This window comes from Mauremys mutica, chromosome 9 (genome assembly GCF_020497125.1).
Source record: "Mauremys mutica isolate MM-2020 ecotype Southern chromosome 9, ASM2049712v1, whole genome shotgun sequence".
NCBI classification, from domain to species: domain Eukaryota; kingdom Metazoa; phylum Chordata; order Testudines; family Geoemydidae; genus Mauremys; species Mauremys mutica.
Window position 1 is genome coordinate 78,303,291 of NC_059080.1, and position 23,921 is coordinate 78,327,211.

Genomic DNA, 23,921 nt, shown 5'->3' on the forward strand with positions numbered 1-23,921 from the left:
TATCCTACAAACGGACGCCTCTGAAGTAGGGCTGGGGGCGGTGCTTTCACAAATGGTCGGAGATGACGAACACCCCGTCCTCTTCCTCAGTAGGAAGCTCCTACCTAGGGAACGGAAATACGCCATAGTGGAGAAGGAATGCCTGGCAGTAAAATGGGCCATAGAAAGCCTCCGCTACTATCTACTTGGACAGAGGTTTACCCTGGTCACAGACCATGCCCCTTTGTAGTGGATGCACCAAAACAAGGACAAAAATGCAAGAGTAACAAGATGGTTTCTGTTGCTTCAACCCTTCTGCTTCACAATACGACATAGGTCTGGAACCCAACATGGCAATGCGGATGGCCTGTCGAGGGTGCACTGCTTTCCGACCCAAGTAGCCCAACCCCGTAGTGTTAAGCGGGGCAGGGGATATGTGGCAAACCCAGGACAAATAGCTACCAAGGGAGGGGTAGTAATTAGTCCCAGAGGGGTTAAAAGGTCTCTCCCTATCCATTGAGGGGAGATAGCCATGGAGAAATAAGGTTCAGCTGGAACAGGGGTTACCAGGGAACTAATTAGGTTCAGCTGGCCTCAATTGCTGGAGACCTTTTTAAACCCTCCCTGGCAGGGAAGCAGGGGGGGAATGAGAGAAGCAGAGAAGCTGCCAATGAGTAGGTGCAGCAAGACTCTGAACTCTTCCAGCAAGGAAGACTGCACTCTGTCCCCAGAAGGGGAGAAAAACAGAGCAAGGGACTGACTGAGAAAAGGATCAGCCAGACCCTGCGCAACCGGGAAGGACTTTGCTTTGCCCAAACCTGTCTCTCCAAGGCAAAAAGGGACTGAGCCAGCTGAGGAGAAGCAGGTACTTTGCCACAGCACCCACATCCTAAATTATTACTTTAGAATATCCTGGAGTTCCATCTTAACCAGTTTATTAATCTACCAGTGATTTTCCTGAAGCCACATGACTCCTCTGCAGGAGTCATGTTATCATATCCTGGATGTTAAAGTATCTGGCCTCCTTCTTGAATAGGACCAAGCAATTTCAAAGGTCACCAAGGCTGTTCCTCTCCTTTGCAGATGGATCCAAGAGTTCTATGATTTCTGCTGAAAGACTATCAAGATGGATATCTGGATGTATTGTTACTTGTTATAGAACCACAGGCATCCATAGCCATTATCCATAGCATTGCTTAAAAACATAATGGTGTCTGAGATATATATATATATAGGGCTATTCTGTGGGCTTCAGTACGTATGTTTTCAATGCACTATGCTGTGGTAAACTATCCTGTATGAAAGAAGAATTGACTCCCCTGTGCAGTAACTGAAGTACTTTGAGATGTGTGTCCCTATGAGTGCTCCACTACCCAGCCTCCCTTCCCCTCTGCTTCAGACTGTTCTCTGTGGAGATGCTTGAGTGGAAAAGGAACTTAAGGTGGTTCACCTGCACATAGGGCTGGTGCAACCACTAGGTGAACTAGGTGGTCACCTAGGGCGCCAAGTGGTTGGGGGCACCAAAAAGGGGTGCCCTGGCTTGGCAGGGAGGAGCCACCTTCCGGAGGCACCAGAGAGCCATGGAGGAGCCAGTACAGCGCGTGGGGGGGGTGGGGCAGCCACCCTGAAAAGGCGGCGGCGCTAGCGGGGAGCAGCTGCAGCCCCCACCCCTCCTGCCCAGGCTGCGGCCTGGTGCCCCCCCCGGGGGGTCTCCTGTAGGCTGCTGCGGATGTATGCGGGCAGCAGTCCCTGTGTGCCACCCCCCCACTCCCTCGCCGCGCTCAGGCTTTGCGGCTCCCGGGCATGTGAGCTGTTGCCGGGGCGTGGGGCCCTGAGCTTGCTCTGGGAGGGGCAGTGGCCACGGCGGCTCACACTCCTGGTAGCCGCAGAGCCTGAGTGTGGCAAGGAGGATGCCGGGGGGCGCATTGGGGCTGGCGCCCGCATGCATCTGCTGCAGCCTGCAGGAGCCCCTGGGAGGGGGGCACCAGGCCGCAGCCTGGGCAGGAGGGGCGGGGGGCTCGGCTGCTGCCTACTAGCAGCGCCGCTGCCTTTGCAGAGCTGCTGCCCCTCTGTGCTGCGCTGGGTCCTCCATGGCTGGAGCTCACTGCTGCCGCAAGCAGAACACTCTGGCTCTCTAGTGCCTCCGGAAGGCGGCTCCTCCCTGACGAGCTGCTGCAGCGGCCCAAGCCCGGCAAAGCCAGTGAGTGGACTCAGGGTGGGGGCTGCCAGGGTGGGGTGGGGAGGGGAGGGCTAGCGCGGGGGGAGCTGTGTACCTTCTCAGGGAGTTCAGGGAGGGGGCAACCTGGTCTGGGGAGCAGCCCCTGGGCACGGCTGGCCCTTGGGGTCTTTAAGGGCTCGTTGGGATTTGCCCTTCACTGAACTGATGTGGGTGGGTGGGAGAGAGGGGGGCGCAAGGTGGAAATTTTGCCTAGGGTGCAAAATATCCTTGCACTGTCCCTGCCTGTCTGCCTGCCTGCATATCCCTACATAGCCTTGGTGTCTGGCATGAGGAGGCACAGGACTCATGTACAGGCCAGGTACATTCACATCTGAAATGGAGCACCCATAGTAGGACACATCTTGAATAACTGCAATTACTGCACAGGTGAGTAAATTCTTCTTTCCTACATGATAGCTTACCACAAGTCTTCCCCACAGTGTTTTCAACCAGGATGGCTGAGATCCTTCTTTCATAAATTCAAGCCAAATGGTAATTTATCTTTGCAGATTGAAGGATATCCAGGGATTCATCTGCACCCTAGATATAACAGGCCAGAACTTTGATCTTCACCTAAAAACAGGGTCCCTCTTGCCGCACTGTTCACCTCTTCCTGTTGATTTCTTTCTGAAATCTCTGTAAACTCTTCATGAGTATTTGACTCAGTATGCTAATAAACTTCTTTTGTAAGATATACAGTACATCAGTGGTCCAGCAGGGAGTTAAGTGTCTCTAATCTTCTGTCTGGAGGTTTGTCTCAAGGCGTGCTATCTTTGATTGATCTGCCCTTAACTACAAGGCCTAGAGAATATACTATTCAGCTTGTCTACATAAGTCCTCATATATTTTCAATACATACATTTCACATTAATTATGATGACTAGTGTGACATGCTTTCACTAGGCCCCTTACATTACATTCTTTTGGGGATCCCAGTACACTTACATATCCCTGTGCCCTCTGCTAATTGGCATCAAGAAGTCCTTGGGTGACACAGACCTGTTTTTAAGGTAGGGATGCCTAGTTCACTTGTTCTTTAGAGATTTTTTTTTTCATTTTGGGGATTAGAGATAGCTAAATTTTGAATTAATCATTTTATGAAGCTCAATTTTCTTAGACCTTTCTGGTGGTGTTTTGAAGTATCTTCTCCTTCCCTGCTCTTTTCTATCTGAAACATAAAACAAAAGTATGTTGAAATCATTCAGTGTGGAGTTGCATAATGCCTTCTTGTTAAACTTGCTGCAGAATGTATTGTACTTGAATACTTTTGAGATACTGTGTGAGATACTCAGTCTCCAAGAATGAGAATACTATGCAGATGGTATCTATTAATAGAGGGGAAAATTGCTATACTATAATTGTACTTTTAAAAAAAGATACTTCTCTCACTCCTCTGAAATTACCACTTCTCCACATTTTGCGGGGGGGGGGGGTTCTACTTTTGAAGCTGTGTGCAATTTTATCTGTCCTTTGAACAATTTCTTTTTAAACCTAGACTATTTTAATTATTTATTATTTTAATTTAGCTAACATTTTTTCAGTGAGCTTCGGCTTCTTTCCCAGGAATGAACTGAAATTTTCACTTTAGTTTTGCAGGTGTACACTTCTGGTAGTTCTGTTTTAAAGTGATAGCATAACTGGCCTGTAACAACCTAAGTGTGATAGTGTACTATATTGAGAACTACAACGAACAGCATTTATAAAAGGTGCATTGGGGTAAAAAGTAAAAGAAGGCCTTTGTTTGCCAAAAGTTAGGAGTGACCTAACCAAACTCGCTCGTTCATCCATAAATTGCTTAATGTTACTGCAAATTATTGCTGTTTGTAGAACAATGGTTGTATTTTGAACTAGTTTCAGATTTTATAGTGTAACTTCCTTTTGGTTTCAAATACTTGTTGATGAGTTGAGTTTGTGGCTAGCTGGAGTTGTTGTTTCCTATTAAAGAAGTTGTGGTAAAGAGCTACTTTCTGCTACCTCTGCATGATTACAAACATGAAATGCTTAATGTGTTACAAACTGAGTAAAATTTTAATATTGCTGTGACAAATGCAAATATTAAGTAAAATAGTCACCTTCAAAATGATTATTCATTCTTGATTCTTTGTCAGCTAATGGTAACTCATTGGCAAAAGTGGATGATTATTTCTTTTTCTTTTAATAAACTCCTCCCCCCTCAGATACACATGAGTAACATTTATCAGTAGTAAAATAATCTTCCAAATAGTTTTCTAAAATATTTCAAAGGATTTAAGGGTTTGTGTTCAAAAGGTGTTTAGTAGGAACATAATTTCATATAGTCACCCTAAAATGCCCCTATAGATAGAAACATAATAAAATCATGAAGACTTCTGTGGTGAGGTGAGGGGGGGAGGGAGAGAGAGAGATCCTAGTGTGTCCATTTTTACAATATGTAATATGCTCATACATTGTTAAACATGGTAGAAATACATTAAAAAAAGGAGAGCAGTGAATAAGCTGCCAGTAATACAATGTGGGCAGAAGTCTATGGAGCAGAATGCTTTGGAATAAACTGCCAGAAGAAAGTTCTTCAGAGTGATGCCCTGGTAACAAGTCTAAGTATGCCAGTTATGCAGCATTGGATTAGAGTTGGCTTATTATGTAGAGAAGAAAAACAGTTCTTAGAAGACAAAAATAAAAAACAGCTATGGTTAAAAATGGTTTTAAAGACTTTTTGTGGAATTGAAGAGCAAATTTATGTTTTAAATTACAATTAATTTTTTTGGTAGCTGACCCAAACAGTGAATATGAGAAGACAGAATTTGTGAATCTGGTGCTGCTGTTTTGTGAGTTTATTCGACATGATGTTTTCTCCCATGATGCATACATGTGCACTTTAATATCGCGTGGAGACTTGTCAGTTACTGCAACCACTCGACTACGCTCACCTACTGGAGAAACTGTGGATGAACACTATTCTAAGGACCATGATGTGAAATTGGAGGTAAAAATACACATCTTCACTTTTTTCTCTTGCATTCAAGGTTCACTATCAGTAGCTGGGAGGGATAGCTCAGTGGTTTGAGCATTGGCCTGCTAAACCCAGGGGTTGTGAGTTCAATCCTTGAGGAGGCCATTTAGGGATCTAGGGCAAAAAAATCTGTCAGGGGATTGGTCCTGCTTTGAGCAGCAGGTTGGACTAGATGATCTCCTGAGGTCCCTTCAAACCCTGATATTCTATGAAAAACAGACACAAGGAATCCAGAACTTCAAACCTGATCTTTTAATAATTGGAAAAAAGGTGAAAAGGAAAAGAATCTGTTGCATTTGGAGTCCCAGGTCAAATGTGTGTCTATCTCGGTGCTTTGAAATACCCCAGCTGCAGTGCAGGTATAATTAATTCTCTTCAGCTGAAGATGATAATGCAAGGCAGTGCTTCTTATACATTTACTATCCCAGCTGGAATCTCTGAGTTTCAGGAAAGCAGATCAAAGTAAATGGGGAAAGGCTGTCATTAACTTCAGTGTGCTTTACATCAGGTCCTTAATTTGCTGAGGTGAAATCATCCTGTAGCATAGCCCATATAGTACCAAAGGTCTGCTGCTTGCATTTCCTCAGTTTCCTTTTCAGCTCCCACAGTCTCACAACCTGATTGAAACTTGAGGACATGGGATATGTTCAGATTACACCCTGTGGTGTCCACAGGGACACGTGCATCAGAGGCAGTACTATCCATCAAAGGAGGGCAGGTAGCAATAATACTGGTGGAAGCAGTTTTGAGTTCTGTAGGAGCCCCTACGGGCAGAGTCACCCTAGTATATATGCTGATTGTTGGTGAACAAGATCTGTCTTTGTCTCCCTTTCAATCAATCTGTCCTTGGTTTTCTTTGGTACATGGGTATGAATTAGAAAACCTTTTATAAATTAGGGAATATTGTGAATATTGACAGTAGGAATAGTTTGTTTTTGCTTCATTTTAAACAATAAAATGTTACTTAATTTTAAATGGGTGGAATTTTTGGCTTTATGACCAATCAAACAGAATTTTCATTATAATCTGACTGGTGTTTTTTCTCTCTCTGGTGATTATTAGGAACATAGTATTATGGAACATATGGGCATTGACTCAGGAACCACTAATATTTTTGATGATGTAGACAAGAGTGACTTTAAGACAGATTTTGGTTCGGAGTTTCCAGTAGGTTTAATTTTTGATTTTTCTGCACACTATGGATTTCTTTGCCCCTTGCTTGTTGTTTGCACAAAAATGTGTTCTCCATGATTCTTAGTTAGAACCATCTTATTATTGTCATATAGCCAATATTCTTTCATTTCCAATCCTTGTAGTGTTAAAGTCTAGGCGTTTGCATCATAATCTCCATACATCCACCTGTTACAGCATTGCTTCATTTCTACATTGGGGAGCTCTCACTGATTTCCACAGTTGTCCCTTAGGCCATCTCCAGCATATCAAAGCACTGTTAGTCTGTAAATACACACTGTACAAATACTTGGGGTAATGTTATATAATAGATTATTTTTAAATGTTGAGCCTGATTCTCTATTCTCATGATGGTTTAAATCCTGAGCATCTTCACTGAGGTAAATAGAAGCAGAATCAAGGCTATCATGCAATCGTTGAATTGTGAATGTTTTAGTTTCCAGTAATCTTAAAATATTTTTTTTACATTACTTAGATTTTTTCTCCAATGCCTGGGGAGGCTTGTGAGAATGTCAACTCTTTGTTAGACAGAAGAATTTCAATTAACAGTGAGAAGTCAGTGAAGAGAGAAAAACTGAGAGAACTGATTTTTCCATCCAGTTATGACCTCCTTCGCCATTTACAATATGCAACACACTTCCCTATACCTCTGGTAAGTTAACTCTTTACATTTTAATTTTATATGTAAATGTATAGATTGAAGATGGTAAAGCACTTAGATAAAAGAATAAAACTGCTTGGAGGGCAAGATTTATCACTTAGCAGAGGTCTGGGGCAACACTGAAGCCTCTCTTAAGCCCCAAATGTGCTTAAATACTGGAGGTGCTCAGCTGCTAGAGTGATGAGTGTAGGGTTGCCAACAGTCCTTCATTAGAAGGGACGTCCCTTATTTATTCATCTCTGTACAATGATATCGGGAGTTGCTGAGGACTGCAAAAAGCTGTAAGCAATACCCCTGGCAAATGTAGGTGAGTACTGCTCATTATTATTTTGTTGTTTTTGTTGTTTATTGTGATGACAATACTGATGATAATATTGGGAGGAAGGGTGAGGCAGGAATGCTAAGAAAACAGTCCCTTATTTTTGAAATACAAAGTTGGCAACCCTAGATGGGTGTAGTATAAACACTTAAATATAACACAAGGCTTAATTTACTTTGATTTTGCTGGAAATTCCCAGGATTCACTGGAGTAGTTTTTTGTTTTTGTTTTTGTTTTTTTTGGAGTGGGGGTTCCTGCCCTTCCCTCTCCTCCTCCTCCTTCCTGGAAAAAGCTGGTTATGTCGTATGTGACCTCCTAAACAAATATCTGCAGTAATGTCACTAAGACCTGTTAACAGGTGTTAACTTCATATTAATATTAGTCTTTACTTTTTGTTTCTTTCTGAAGAATTGTATATTCTTAAGACTTCCTGTACTGGGTCATTTAAAATTTTTTTTCCTGGTTTCTTTTTGATGATGATGGAATATGTGTGTTTAAAAATTAGGTTTGTTGTACTTTTTAGATTATTGCATTTTTTTTTTACTAGAGCTTCCTAGTGGACCAACCTGGAGATATAGATGAACAATCTGTGTTCCTGTATTAAGAATGAGATTCCCATGCTCCTTGCAAATGACCCAATAGACTTTGGGGAATTGTGTGGATCTTGGCAGGACAGAAACCGCACACTTGCCAGTGCTGTATAGTTTTGTTATCCCCTTCCTGGCTCCCACTACAGCCTCTGTGTTAGCATTAAAGTTTCACTCTAGACACAGCTCCTATACAGACGTTTGCAACTGTGGACTTAGTGGCCTAGCCTGCCTCTCCTCAGGCCTGCCTCCAAACTTCTGTGATGACCTGTGCAGAGTCAGCACAGAACTTATCTCTGCTGCACCTTGCCCAGGTGGAGTACACCTGTCTGTCCAGTTCACAGTTGCCCTTGCCCATGGTGGCGCTACTAAAGTGACGACCTTCAGCAGCACCTACTACACTGGGTAACTTTGACCCCAAAAGATTATATTTACAGTGGCTGTGACACTAATTTTATTCTTAACTCTGTTGTGCAATGCACTGTATTACTGTGCCCAAATGTGAACCACATCTAGGGCACAAGATAATACAAGATGCAGCAAGGATCTTTTTTGGTTGCATTATGAGTGTTTTATATTTCAATGAGCCTTGCGTGTAGTTTAGCTGTTTTCCTATGCTTATGTCTATAGCTAATAATAACACATGGTGATATGCTAGATGAAGAAAATGAGTACTGCATTAAAATACTCATGTAGGGGTTATGGATCAAATAAACAACTATACTGAATAGAAAACAGAATACTTTTAGTCACTGGAATTTTCCTTTTCTGTAGAATTAGTTGACTGCTGTCTGGTTAAATTACCAATACATTGGTACCAGTTTTGCTGTTTCATTTTCTGAGTCACAATTCACGGTATAGCTGAGAAATAAGGGAATCAGAATGTATGAGATTAGTAATGGTGAAATGTGTAGGACTGAAGAATTAACGTAGGTTTTTCTTCCTTGGGTCTCTTTTTTTTTTTTTTTGGCATTTAACTGTAGGCCACTTGAGGAATGAAGGGAGCAAATTGACACATGTCCCTACCCCAGAAAACCCCACCATTCCAACACATACCCTTGTTGGCAGCTTTAGGAGAGTGGCCAAATACTGAATAAGCCTAGAGGCTGAGCATGTGTCTCAGCCTAGAAGTGTTCATTCAAAACATAGGAAAACTGAAATTTTTAAAAAGACAATACAAAATTCCACCAACTATTGTAGCTTTCAGATCAAGAGGTAAGATGTGATGTGGCACCTATAATCATCTCTGCTTTAAAAATATAAGAAGACTGGGGTTGAATTTTCTCACTCTTAATTTCTTGCTATTAGATGTTGGATGAGCTGTCTGTCCAGAATAATGTTGGGTGCTTGTTTACAGTTGGGCAAAATATGAATACATTTTGCGGATCAGTAAACGAAGGCAATCTAGTTTTTTAGAGTGGTAGCCGTGTTAGTCTGTATCAGCAAAAACAACAAGGAGTCCTTGTGGCACCTTAGAGACTAACAAATTTATTTGAGCATAAGCTTTTGTGGGCTAGAACCCACTTCATCAGCTGCATGGAGTGAAAAATACAGGAACAGGTGCAGGTATAAATACATGACACCATCATAGGACCTAACCACATCAACCACACCATCAGGGGCTCGTTCACCTGCACATCTACCAATGTGATATATGCCATCATGTGCCAGCAATGCCCCTCTGACATGTACATTGGCCAAACCGGACAGTCTCTATGCAAAAAATAAAAAAATGGACACACATCTGACAAAAGGAATCATAACATTCAAAAACCAGTTGGAGAACACTTCAGTCTCTCTGGTCACTTAATAACAGACCTAAAAGTGGCAATTCTTCTTCAACAAAAAAACTTCAAAAACAGACTCCAACGCGAAGCTGCAGAACTGGAATTAATTTGCAAACTGGATACCATCAGATTACGCCTGAATAAAGACTGGGAGTGGTTGGGTCATTACAAAACCTAAACCTAAGTCCTCCTATACCAAGTTCTCCATACTGTTGTTCAACCTTCTTGTCGACTCTCTGTAATGGGCCACTCTCTTACCACTTCAGTAGTTATTTTTCCTCCCTTTGTATCCTGCTGTTAATTGATTTATCTCGTTAGACTGACTTCACACTTGGTAAAGCACCCTCATCCTTTCATGTATTTATACCTGCTCCTGTTCCTGTATTTTTCACTCCATGCATCCGATGAAGTGGGTTCTAGCCCACGAAAGCTTATGCCCAAATAAATTTGTTAATCTAGTTTTTGTTACGTTTCTGAAGTATTTTTGGTTTACCATTAGAATGAATCTAGACTGGCAATAACTTATATTTGTCTTTGACTATCGTACGTTTAAGATGTTTTATTTTCTAAATGTCTAAGATGTAAATACCATGTAGCTATTTTATTGGTGTCATTTTTTGTTTAAAAAGTCTTATAAAAATCATGAACATACAGAAAGAAAAATTGAGTATTTTACATTTTGTCTAGTGACTTTATGTGCTGTTCAATTTATCCCATTTAACCTGAGAATTTTACTGTAGTAACTTATATATTTCCACAATTTTAATAGTCTGTGAAGTAGCAAAATGGGGAAAAACGATGAGTATTACAAGATGGAAAAATGTATTTGTAAGCAACTTCCGGCGCGATATGAGCAGATACACAGTGCATTTTAAATCAGTGCAGCTTAAAATCACTTTCTAGAGAAAGTGCCTTTTGAAATGTGCTTGGTCAAATTATGGCTGTGGAAAGCCTTTGCAGCTTATCAGTTGCTGTTGAGTACGTTCTTCCTTTATTATGGTAGGTAAATTAATACAGAAAGCATTTAACATTATTGTTATGTAGTAAAGGTGAGTCCAGATAACCTTAATCCATAAACCTTTATTAAATATGTTTGGATCTTTTTTGATAAATTGCATTACAAAACATGTTTGGATCATGCTTCATAGGTATTTTTTGGGTAGGTCTTTAGTATGACTTCATATGCTCTTAATTAAGCTATGTGTTAAAATATTCCTGTAACTAGTACCATGTCTTCTGTTAGACAGAAGTGTATAATATTACAAATCAGTGTATGAAGCTGTAAAATAATAGTGATCCAGATCCATCATTAAGCTTTCCTTCTGTCTAGGGTTAGGGTTTGACAGTAATTTTATTGACACTGTTAGTCATGTTCAGCAAACGCACAGCAGTTGTATATACATATGCACACACAGCGTTGGTAGTCTAGGCTGAAATACTACAGTACTTCTGTAATGTGCCTCTTCTCAGTGTACTACTTCTCCCGCGAGAGTCTTTGTTTCTTTATGTGCTGTAAAAGTCTCAGTAATTTTCAGTCTAAATGTCTTGGAAAGATAAAAATACAAAACAGGATCAAAACAGAGATTTAACACTGCCAACAGCAGAGTGGATTCCTTTGCTTTAAAGAGGGATTGTTTCAGAAGGCAATCGGTTATAGCATCACTCTGGCTCAAAGTATAGGGGATCCGAACAATGTGGTAAGGAACGAAACACATGATGTAGCCTGCCGTTACTAACAGTATATTTACCTGAGCTTTCTTTACATTTGAATAACTCTCGCTGTATTTGTGTTGGTAAAGTTGTCTAACAACAAGAAAATTGGAAATAAGTATCATGGCTGAAAAATTCAGGAATATTGCTGTACATATGAAATTAGTAAACACATGCCAATCTTTTCCAAATGTTGTTTTGAAATCAATACACCCCACAGTAGGCTTTTGTTCTATTTCTTTGATTGGAATCACCATGTTAGGTACCATTATAAGGAGAACCATTATCCATACAACTGCAGATAACATCTTGGCAAATCCAGGTTCTTGGATTCGATAGATCTTAGTACTGTGCATTAACTGAAGGCAGCGGTCCATGCTTACCAGTCCCAAAAATATGATTGATAAATACATGTTAATATAGATGAGGCAAGCTGTGACTTGACAGTGGAATATCTTCAGTTTCCAGGGGGCGATACCTAAGTCAACAATTATTTTTACTGGCAATGCCATAGTCAACAGGAAGTCAGCTGTTAGGAGGTTAATTAGGTAGATGCTCATACATTTTTGTTTCTGATCCTTTTGAGTGAACGCCCATAGGGCAAAACAACTCCCAATAAATCCAATGAGGAAAATTAAGTAGTAAAAATAGGTAAATGGTTCCATTTGTCTGTAGACACTGCAATTTGAGATATTGCTTAAGGACATGTTTAATTATCCTGTGGAAAAGGAAGGTGTGTTGGCTGCTTAAAGATATCCAGAACCTAAAAAGAGAGAAAAGTAAGACATTAGAGATAATTAGTGTGAGAATTTTGTTCCAGTATAATTTCACAAAAATGTGTGACTAGACTTGGTAATGATTTTCGTGAAACTGAAGTATTTGTATTTCTCAGTGTCTGGAATAGTTCACATTATGTTGCATGGGTTTCATTCATGTTTAAGCAATTTATTGAAATATCTTGGTTCCCTTTCCTGCAAACACTTCTGCTTGAGTATGTTCACTCATGTAAGCAGTCCCTTTAAGTGAATGGGACTATTTGTGTGTGTGTAAAGTTACTTGTGTGTCTGCAGCAGGGCTGCCCCTGGGGGTTTTTCTCCTCAGGGTGGAAAACATTTTCAGTGTCACGCAGCAGTTGACCCAAAATGAATAAACCCCAAAACAAAATCACACAACAACAGATGAGTGGAGCAGCAGAGTAAAATAAATAACTAAATAGACTGAGGGATGTGCCCTCCACAATGGTGATTGGGCACCATTAAAAGTTGGGACTCAGGGTCATCACCTTGCGCCTAAGACTGGCCCTGGTTTTGCTAGTTAGTTCATTGAAGCCACATTAAAATGTAACTTAAAAAAAAAAAGATGACACTTTTACTCAAAAAACCAAGAACAAACAAAAAACCAACCCAACCCCCTGAAATCCTCCCTGTTAAGTTAGTTTATAAAAATACTTGGTGTATATAAAAATATTATAGGATTAATAAACATTAATAATACTCTGTCAAAAGCAATATAGGGTCTATCCAATACAGAGAGACAGCAGAGTAGCTGTGCTCGGTACTAAGTATTTCTAAAACTGTTGATTCCTCTAGTTGAACAAAAGAAAAATATATTTGAAGAATATTTTATGTAGCTCAGAAAATATTTAAAGAATCTGTCAGTCATTTGCTTCATATTTTCAGGCTTCATCGGACATTTAGGGAAAAGAAAGTGTATTTGCTTAGATGGGAACCTAAGTATTATTTTAACTATCTGAAACTACCATTGTATATCAGGTTGTTTTTCTTAGTAGCTACACTGGCATTGACTTTAGTTGGAACATGTTGACTGAAGAGGAAATGAGTGTGTTAAAGTTTTTCTGAGAAATAAGACAGGGAAGCAAGTCTTTGTTGAAATAGCATTGAACCATACCAGCTTTCTATTTATATATTACAGTCTTTTTCATTTGCTAAAAATTCTGTTTGTTTTAGTGATCAAACATAATTCTAGGTTAAATGTTGCCTGAGTAGTAACAGTTGACAATGAATCAATATAACTTAATTACTTGGTCTCTGTGTATTGTGTATATAAAAATGCAAATATTTGAAACTACTCATGGCTAGAAATAGAAGATCTATGACATTATTATAATCACCCTTTTGCAAATGGAGGATATTACCTTCCCCAAAAAAGAGATTATTAACCTGAGGTTAAATGAAGTTGAGTGCCCACAAGGTACAGAGGAAATAGTTGGTTTTATTCCTGAGCCAACAGAAGGTGGGAGCCAAACTCCCAATATGAGAGAGAATTCACTGCGTCATTCCACAGTTACTATTCTGCTTGATTTCAGATGAGCTCGGGAATGAGCTGTATCTAATGCTCTTTGGCTCAGGGACCGCTTTACTGGAGGGCAAGATATTCAAAATGGTTATAATGAAGTAATACTTCATAAGTGCAGTGAAAAACATTAGTGCTTTTAATATTTAACCTGTTAGTTTTTCAGTGCATTTGGCAATATATTTATCTTGATGTATATGGACATATTAAAATGTATAAAAAGCATTTAAAATACATACCTTCCTTTTTAGATTCTGGAGCCTCATAGGCATTAGAAGAAAGTTTGTAAAATGCTTGATTAGTCTCAGTAGCTAGTCACATCTTTGTCTGATGATATGTTAATCCTTTCCCCTTTTGCGTAGGCTGGTTTTTAAAAGAAATGTCTATGTGGTTTTTAAATGTGTAGATTGACGTAATTATAAGCAGCACTCAAATTACTAACCACTGGAAGTTACCTAAAAGGGTCATGATAGAAAAATGTTAGTGTTCATGGAACAATCCAAAGTTGCCTTTTTCCTCTTTGGGAGAAGATGTTATGGAACAATGTTTTCTTGAGCTGAAGGCAAACTGTCTGCTGCTGTCATGGGGCCATACCTTGCACAGCCCTCTAAACCTGTTAATTTCCATTGACTTCAGTGAGATATTGAGGGTACATTGAATCTTGCAGGACAAAACCAGAGTGAGCTGTGTGGGTAGAAAGCAGCCAGTTAAAGAATGGAGTTATAAACTCTGATCTGCTAATACAAATATAATGGATTATCGTGCTTTAACATTTTGGTGGCATTTGGGTAATTTCTGTCACTTTAGAGCAGGGGAAGGCAAACTATGGCCCGTGGGCTGTATCTAGCCCATCAGGGCTTTCAGTCTGGCCTGCAGGATTGCCAGTCCCGTGGTGCAATGGTGTTAAGGCAGGCTCCCTGCCTGCCATGGCCCTGTGCTGCTCCTGGAAGCAGCCGGCACCACGTCCCTGTGGCCCCTGTGTGCTGCCCTTGCCTGCAGACCCACCCACTGTAGCTCCCATTGGCCAGGAATGGGGAAGTGTGGCCAATGGGAGCTTCGGGAGTTGTACCCACAGGGAAGGGCAGCCTGACCCACCCCATGCCCAGGAGCTACTGCCGGACATGCTGTCTGCTTCCGGACGCGGGCCAGGGCTGCGCACTCCGGTGGATCAAAGCAAGTTTGATACAACGCGGTTTCACCTATAACGCGGTAAGATTTTTTGGCTCCCGAAGACAGCGTTATTTCGAGGTAGAGGTGCATGTTGTAATAAAAATTAAGGTTAACAAACATTTATTTAATTGAGAATGAGGGATCGGTAACTCTCCACTCAAACCTTTAGTTTATTTTAAGACTGAAACTTTGGGCTTGTCTGGATGGTGATGGCAATGCTAACTAGAGGTATGTGAATTGTGCTAACATGATGGGATCTATTGCCTGGTATTGATGGTGCTCTCTGAAAGGTACCTAATTCACGTTAATGTTGTCCAAACAGGACTATGCTAACATGAAGCAGGTACCTTTTGGAGAATGCCAGCAAGGTCTGTATGGGGCAATTAGAGCCCAGCATGTTAGTGAACTTTATAATCCCTGGCGTGCTTTGCTGTGCTGTGTAGGGAAGCTTTGTCACACTGTGCTACAGCATGGCCAGAGGGCAGCAGGAGAGGATTAGAAGGGAGCCTTATTCCCTGTAGAGGGAAGAAAGTTTGCTATAGATTAATTAGAGCACCTGAAGCCAATTAGAGCACCTGCAGTCAGTCACCTGATAAAACCCCTGGCTTCAATCAGAAAGAATTGGTGTTGGAGCAGAGAACAGTTTGGAGAAGTGCTGCAGTGGGCTAAGAAGTCCAAGACCCTAGGTAAAGGGGCACCTGGCTTGTGCAGAGGGAGGGCAGGAAGCCCCCCCACAATCTGAAGGGCAGGAGAGGGAAGTAGCCCAGGGGAAGGAACTGTCAGTTCAAGTGGTTCACCACTATCCTCAGGGCCCCTGGGCTGGGACCTGGAGTAGAGGGCAGGCCCAGGTCCCTCCCTCTGTACTCCCCTCCTCTAGGACACTAGTGGGGCAGTTAATATGCCAATTCAGGGACAAGAAATGGCGCCCTGACCCCCCCCCCCAAAGAAGAGAAAGCGCGAGACCCATCGTAATAGTGCTGGCAATTTGCCCCACACACATTCACTTGGGTTCCCCTTTCCTCCCCACCTTGCACTTTCAAGTTATGGCTGGAATTATAATTAGAAGCGCCAGGATGCTGTAACTAAGGGCTGGGCTTGTGGCATGTGGTTTGGAACCAGAAGCAGAGATGTCAGAAATGAGTAAGTCTTTTCTTGCAAGAGTTACAGCCCAGTTTGCAGACTTAAAAGTTTCAAGTGCTTTTATTAAGTATTTGAGCATATGGACGCCTTTCTGAACCAAAGTCAAGTTTCAAATCTTCTGAGGTTTGTCCAGTCACTACTAAAAATAGATGGGTTGAACGAGCAGCAACAATCTTCATATTTGCTTTTTGGAGCTAGAGGAAAAAACCCAGACAGTAGAACAAGCTCTTGAATTTAGCCTAGGGGCCTGTGGTACTGACAATAGTACAGAGAAACTAAAATGTATAGCAAACTCACTGCAGACAATCGTTAAGATCTCAGAAAGCTGAATGACATGCCAAATGGAAGTAGTAATCACCACCAAACAAAATACCCTTATTGCCTACAGGGTTGGGAAAATCCTTTGCAAAGAAACCACTCTGTATCTGGTTTCAAGCTTAGTCACAAACTCAAAACTCAGACCATGTTTGTCAAATGTTTGCAAAGGTTCATAAAGTTTTTGAGCAAGCCTGGATTCAGTTTTGAGCAAATGTGGGCTGAGTTATGGCTTCCCACCTAAATCATGCAGAACTAGTGGTTCTATATGTTTAACATGAAACCCAAGGTGCTGAAATTAAATTCATTTAAAGATTTTGGAGTTCAAGTTGAACCCAGATCTCAGAGAACTTCTTCAGGTATCTAAAAGGAGGGGAAAAAAAACCACCTGGATCCACCAAGAGTGAAATGTCTCTAGTTTTCTGAAATCTTTCTAGTTATTCAGAAGGGGAGGAGGCAGGGAATTATCTCCAAATTAATAAAAATGCAATTTTTCATTTTAAGATTTTGTCTTTATTTCTGGATCAGCACCCCCTCACTATGCTCCCCAGTTTGTGTCAGTTATTGAAGAAGTCAATGGGGTTCATGTATATTTGTATTTTTTATCATGATACCTTTGGCTAGATCAGTCAGTGATCAAGACACTTTTATTTTAAGCTCCCTTCTTGCAGGAGGCAATACATCACAGACCTCCTACACCTCAGTGTAGGAGAAAAGGATAGGACTTCCGTCATAGTCAGAAGTTAAGAAGCAGTGACTCTAAAAAGTGCAAGGCTGTATGTAGCCCTTTCTCTCAGGAGGAAGAATGTTTTATAAACATAATATTCCCCATCTGATTAATTTGGAGTGTTAGTACTTGAATCCAGAAAGTTTACATCCACCCATCATTTAGGCCTTGATTCAAGAAAGCATCCCTATTTGGGAAAGCACTGAAGCACATGGTTAAATACTTTCCTGAATCAGGGTTTGGCAATCATTTGTTAGGCCAATTACTGATGTACATACTTTGTGACTACACAGGGTATGTCTGCTCTGCAATTAAAACCTGTGGCTGGCCCACACCAGCTGACTTGGGCTCGGCCTAAGGGGCTTCTTAACTGCAGTGTAGACATTTGGGTTCAGGCTGGAGCCCAGGCTCTCGAGGACCTTGTGAGATGGTAAGGCCCCAGAGCAGCCTGAGCACGAACAGCCCATTAGCCCAAGTCCATTAGCCTGAGGCAGCTGGCACAGGCCAGCTGCGGGTTTTTAATTGCAGCATAGACCAGGGGTGAGCAAACTTTTTAGGCCAAGGGCCACATCTGGGTGGGGAAATTGTATGCAGGTCCATAAATGTAGGGCCGGGGCAGGGGGCTGGGGTGCGGGAGGGAGTGTGGTGTGTGGAGGGGGTATGATGTGCAGGAAGGGGCTCAAGGCAAGGGGTTGGGGTGCAGGGTTGCAGCAGGGGGCTCAGGACATGGGGTTGGGGTGCAGGAGGGGTGTGGCAGGGGGCTCAGGGCAGAGAGTTGGGGGCTCAGGGAAAGGGTTGGGGTGAAGGAGGGGTGCAGAGTGTGGGAGGAGGCTCAGGGCAGGGGGTTGGGGTGCGGGAGGGGGTGTGGTGTGCAGGAATGGGCTCAGGTCAAAGGGTTGGGGGCTCGGGGCAGGGGGTTGGGGTGCAGGAGGGGTTGGAGTGCGGGCTCTGGCCCGACGCCGCTTACCTCGAGCGGCTCCAGGGTGGCAGTGGTGTGCAGCAGGGCTAAGGCCCGCTCCCTGCCTGCCCTGGCCCTGCACCGTTCTCGGAAGTGACTAGCATGTCCGGCAGTGGCTCCTAGGGGTGAGGTGGGGCGGGGCAGGTGGCTCCGCTGTGTGCTGCATTCACCTGTGGAGACCACTCCCAAAGCTGCCATTGGCTGCGGTTCCCCGTTCTTCCACCAGGGAGTGGGGCGGGGCCAGGGCATGCAGGGAGTCTGCCTTAGCCCCACAGTGTCACGGGCCTGGCAATCCCGCGGGCCGTATCGAAAGCCCTGACGGGCCGGATCTGGTCTGTGGGCTGTAGTTTGCCCTCCCCTGGCATAGACATATCCACAGTCTCATGGGCTTTGCTCCTGTGGAGTTTCTAACCCTCATCAGAGTGAAAAAGATTGAGAGCTGCTGCAATCATCCTCTGACTTGGGGAGGTCCTGGTGGGCGTGACTGCTTCGGTCACAGGGGTTCACTTTTGCTGTGTTTGTTGCTGTCCTGAATCCTGGAAAAATCTTTCTTGCTGTCTTTTGCTGTCAGTTTTAAAGAGCAGCAGTGTGAATGTGGGAGCATGAAACACACGTAGGTATATAATGCGGAACAATACACACATAGGAAAGAAGCAGGCAGAATGCTGGTTAGATAGCTGAAAACAGTATTAGAATGGCTGTATTGGTAGACATGGCAGTGTAAATGGAGATTCATATGGCATTTTGCTAGAGAGGAGAGCTACAAGGCCATTTGCACAATCACATTACATGTGCAACCCTTCTGCTGTTGGGATGTAGGAGAGCAACATATTCAGAAGCTTGTTCGGGCCTCAGAAATACAGTAGTCCTGACATGGAGTGAGTTACTGATGAGATGAATTTGGCCCATTGTCTTTGGATCCTTGGCTTATGTACAATGTAAAGTTGTATGTTATGTTATGTTATGTTACAAATACAGATGTCAATTTTAGATTTCTCTCAGCTTTGAATTCTTTTGTGTGTATGTGGAGTTGCCAAACTCCAGTGTGTCTGTATAAAGTTGCAAAACACACACAGGAGTTGGCATCTCACATACTAACACAGTCTAAACTGAGAGAAATATGAAATTGACATTTGTGTTTGTAACATTGTATTTGTAACAACCTAACCATAGTGGGGGAAAAAAATTCTATATTTTAGAGAGAGAGTGAGTGAGTTTGAAAATATAATTTAATGAGCAGCTGGGGAAAATCTTTATTTTTAATCTGGGATTTATGTTGATATTTAAATATTTACATGGTATTAGGAGGTGATCATTCTTGAAGATGTACTAAGTGGCTTTTTTCTTTTAGCCAGTTATTGTGAAAGCTGAGTTTAATATAAACTTCAGAAACCCAGTAATCAGGGCACAAATAAAAATGAGTCCTGGAATTTTCCTTTATCCCTTTCTAAACATCCATCTTGTGATTATAAGTTTTGTGACTAAAAACTGTCCTTAAGGAGTAATTGTTGAGAAGTTTTATTACCAGTATTCAGCCATGGAGTTCTTATGGAGGTTCTTTCATTTATGGTTTTCTTCCTGTTTGTTTGTTATGAGGAATCCAAGACAGCTCTGTTTGTACTGTCCCTAAGTCTCTTCAGGGAGGCTCCTGCGCATCTTTTTGGGAAATGAGCAAAAAGAGGTTTTTCTTTGTTTTTAACCTCTACATATACCAGCTCGCAAGTTCAGCAAACTGTGTCTTTTGACTTTCATTTGACAGATTCATTTTTTACCCCATAATATATTTACAAAATATCAAAGATTTAGATCCTGCCACAAGGTAGCTATATGAATTGTGAGCAGAAATATTTATTTTGGGGTTGAGGGGAAGGGATGGAGTTTAATTTTTTGAGTTAAACACACACAATGGTAAATTATTATTTTGTAGTTCAGTGTAACTCCTGTGTATTTAAGGCTGTAATCCCCTTAGGGAGGGGCATAGTTCTTGTTTGGCACACTGCACTGTGTGCAACCAAGCTGCTGTATAAAAATGGTAATGAGCAGGGCTTGTAAATGACCTAGTGCTGCACTTCATGGCAGCTAATGTCAGCTGTGTAACATGTGATAGCCTGTCAAGGAAGATACTTGCTATGGTGTAGTGCTTTTATAACGTGTAATTAATTACTTTTAATTAATTCATGTTTACACAGTGCTTTAAAGATGTGCAGTGCTGTGTAAGTGTTCCTTATTAGTTGATCTGTTATGAGATGTTCCTATTAAATATACTTCCATAAAAAGGATGCATGATTAAAATCTTAAGAAGAAAATCAGTCATTTTGTGGGTGAAATCCTGACCATCCTGAAGTCAATGGAAGTTCCCCCACCTGACTTCAGTGGGGCCAGGATTTCGTCCTCTGTGTTGGCAGAGTTTGGGATGAGCTTTCCTCCATTACATTAATTCCCATTTTCTGAGTTTAGCCCTTGCTTCTGAAAAATGCGGTGGTCTGTTGGTGGAAAAGGAATTTGAAATCTAATTTGAAGCTCCAGTCCAAAGTATTAACCTAAATAACCCATTGCATGTTAATGGGAACATTGGCGTTTGTCTGGTGTAGCTCATGCGTTATCACTACAGGCTGGAGCAAGTGTATGAGCTGATGCATAAGTTAAATTGTGAGATTTTTGTACTCTACATTTATGAGTTTTATGTGCCAGATTTATGTGCTCATATCAGGTCATCACCTCTAGAGTTTGAGTGGCTGAACAAGTGAATCTTAAGAAAAAGATGGTTTTGAATTCCATTTAGAAATTATGTTTAAAACCTTATGAGGAATTTCATTTTCACAGTGCAAAGGTATGCTTTAAATTGCCCTTGGCTTCTCATGCTGCATGTTACCTCTACCCAGGAGGAGAACAGAGATGGTTACCTCTGCAGTAGACACAAAATACATTTCAGTCCCTTCCTTCTCAAAAGGAACACAACCATGTTATTACGGTGGAGCTGAGGGTGTCATGAGGAAGACAGTTCTTCTATAGGGTACACTTCACATGCTTATGTAGCTGCCTAAAGTGAAACGGCACATTTCTGTTTCGTTCTGAACCAGTGGAAGGAATTATAGAAAGTAAGTCCCTTCTTGGATGGTTGGTGACAATGGCATGACTGCAAGACTTCTGGCCATCTGGGGAGGCAGTTGGGGTAGATAGTCTGCTGAAGGTATGCATCTCACTTTCTTTCAGAGGTAAAGTTAACCTTCTTAGTGTAGAATACATTTCTGACCTCACATGCAAGCCCCGTCCTTTCCAGTTTATTTAGCTTATTTTCAGTCCAAGTAAAAGTGAAAAGCACTGTGAGGGGAAGGGAGCAAATAGGTAGGCTGGTTGAGACTTGTGCCTGGTACAGACACCAAAATATAGTTGGATCAGTGGCTATGAATGCACTGTTCTGCATCAAAGTTACTCAGTGACGGATTGTTTTTTAATAAGGCAATATAAAGAAAATAAGCCCAAAATGTAGTATTTCTTTGGGAAAAAAAGCGTAGCGAGCAAAGGCGTAACATGCCAGCCTGTTAAGGTGAGGAGGAAAGATTTTTCCAGAATATAGATATGTTTGCATAAATTACTTTTTAGTAGTGAAGACGAGGTTTCATAAAGGCATGTGACAGAAGCAGTTTTCATGTCACTCTACTAGTACTCTTTCACTGACCCTTTTGTTTAGATAATGCAGGATATATAAAGGGGCACCTATGCAAGGCACTAGGTGCTCTTGCCATAAATTACAATAAAAAAATGAAAATTGCTCACAAACCAGTAAATTCCCCTTCTTGACAAATCTGGATTTCTCTTGCTAGGCGGAGCTAGTCTACCAATGCAACCAGTGAAGTTTCTCTACATACTGTTTTGTAACCAGACTGACGTGTCAAGGAGACCTGAGGCAACATGACAAATATTGTTTCTGATCTTAAAAGAGAGTTCACACTAGATATGAACCCAAGCTGTGACATTCAGATGAAAATCTAAACCTCTGCAAAATGTGGGGATGTTAGGGTCTGGGATTATGGTGTGGGACCACTTCCAATTCAAACAGTAATATCAAGGGGACTCTAGATGGTTTTCCAAAAACGCGGTGTTTACATTCTAGTCCCCTAGGGCAAATCTGGCATAGGTCAAGAGTGACAAAAAGCCATTACTGTGGGTTGGTACTCTCAAATAAGTTCATGCTAGACATGGCCTCAACAAACGGATTAGGGATTCAGTGAACACATTTATTTACTGATTATCAATACAGCCCATAGCCTTGTCACCAGGATGCCTTATTTTTAGTTAAAAATGCATATTGGTTACGAACTACCCTTTCATCCTGAGAGACTGTCCTTCCAGAACAGTGGTAAGGCAAATCGGCAGGATCCCTGTTGGAAAAACTCGTGTTGTTTCCAGTGATAGAGAGTAAAACGGAGAGCTTCCATTTCCAGAGGAGTTATCTGGAATCTTTTGTAAATATTACATTCACTGGCCCACTCCCCGTGTAAAATTATAAAATCCAAACAAACAAATCTAGCTGCATTGAAAAAAAGAGGCTTTATTTTTTTAGTACAAACACAATAAAACGTGTGAAATGCACAATAAAACATATATACACACAAAAATAAATGAAATATGGGTAGTTTTCAGTCCTTTGTGCAAAGAAAAACAATGCAACATAGTGCCCGAAACAAAGCAAAAATACAAAATCATTCTTTCCAGGTACACAAATGTCTCTGAATAAAGAGAAACTAATAGCTCTGAGTTTTAAGTACAAACAGCTAGTTTCAGTAGACTTTCCTCACCTCCCAAAAAAATCACTGTTAGTGAAATCACAGCCACTTTGCCTTGCAGGGTCTCTGGTGAAGACTAAACTGCATGCTAGATGGGGATTGTTCATCCCATAGATATAGTAATGATTCCGTCTCTGCTGATCTGAATGGGTGTTTAGTTTTTTCACTTACTAAATCATCTAGGTGGGTCACTATTTTCCCTTAAATTTCTTTTCTGCCTTTTTGTACATAAGCAGCAGTTGCTGTGTATACATTACCTGGTATTAGACCAAATTTACAGTTTCTTCGAAGGACTTAATCCACTCTCTGATATGCTGGCATGCATTTCCATTTGTCTTGTAAAATTTACAGCTATGCATAGTATGAGTAAGCCAATGATTGATAAGCTACTGTATATAATAATGTGCATGGGCATGTTACCAGAAAATATTGTGTTTTGAGAGCATAGAGCTGTTTGAAACTAGTCATTGGAGAATATGTAAATGATACACTAGGCATTATCTCAGCCTAGTGTAACAGCGATAAGATTGGTACATCTCAAATTTTCCCAGTACTTAGTGGTCCAAAATACAAGAATATTGGCCTCATATCTAACTCCAAAGCAGAACAGCATATTAAACATGGGGCTAAACTATTTAAGCAGAATTTCAATAATGATTTGTGTGTTAATCAGTAGACTGGGAGACTTATGAAAAGGCCCATTAAAATATCCTTTCTTCATCGTTAAGGCTTGTAGAATTTATTAGAAAATACTTTTTTACAGGTTTGTAGAACCATCTTCTGTTGCTTAAAATAATGTATCTGTGCTGTAGAATTCAGTAGGGTGGTTTCTAAAAACAGATGGGATATAATTTTCTGTTACTGTCTGTAGATTGTAGGAATCACTCTTATAGATTCCTATAGTTTTGTTGCTCTTAAATTAGATAGCAATTTTCCATAAAGGTTTCAAATAGATTTTCATGAACTATTACCTCCTGTCGTCAAATCATTCTAGAATTCCCCAAGTTCTACACAGAGACTTGAGGATCTGAGTTATGTTACACCTTTATTCTTTCCTATTTTCCTTCAAC

General features: G+C 41.4%; 2 protein-coding genes across 4 annotated transcripts in view; one reads left to right on the forward strand and one right to left on the reverse strand.

Moving 5' to 3' along the window:
* MED12L (mediator complex subunit 12L) overlaps positions 1–23,921 on the forward strand; it is a 300,960-nt gene that overhangs the window by 88,265 nt on the left and 188,774 nt on the right. For 2 of the 3 annotated variants that reach the window (XM_045029734.1, XM_045029735.1), the window contains exons 13-15: positions 4,945–5,159; positions 6,249–6,353; positions 6,853–7,029. In XM_045029734.1, coding sequence (XP_044885669.1) covers positions 4,945–5,159; positions 6,249–6,353; positions 6,853–7,029 — 497 coding nt within the window. The remainder of the gene's footprint in view (positions 1–4,944; positions 5,160–6,248; positions 6,354–6,852; positions 7,030–23,921) is intronic. The other variant, XM_045029736.1, reaches the window with a different exon arrangement.
* GPR171 (G protein-coupled receptor 171) lies at positions 10,795–14,115 on the reverse strand. The gene is made up of 2 exons (XM_045029743.1): positions 13,994–14,115; positions 10,795–12,204 (listed from the first exon to the last, which is right to left on the reverse strand). Exon 2 carries the CDS (start codon positions 12,146–12,148, stop codon positions 11,198–11,200), a length of 951 nt encoding a protein of 316 aa, XP_044885678.1. The 5' UTR covers positions 12,149–12,204; positions 13,994–14,115; the 3' UTR covers positions 10,795–11,197.

Coding starts and splice junctions, on each gene's coding strand:
- GPR171 (XM_045029743.1), bottom strand. CDS start 12,148: ATGTCCTTAAGCAATATCTCAAATTGCAGTGTCTACAGACAAATGGAA.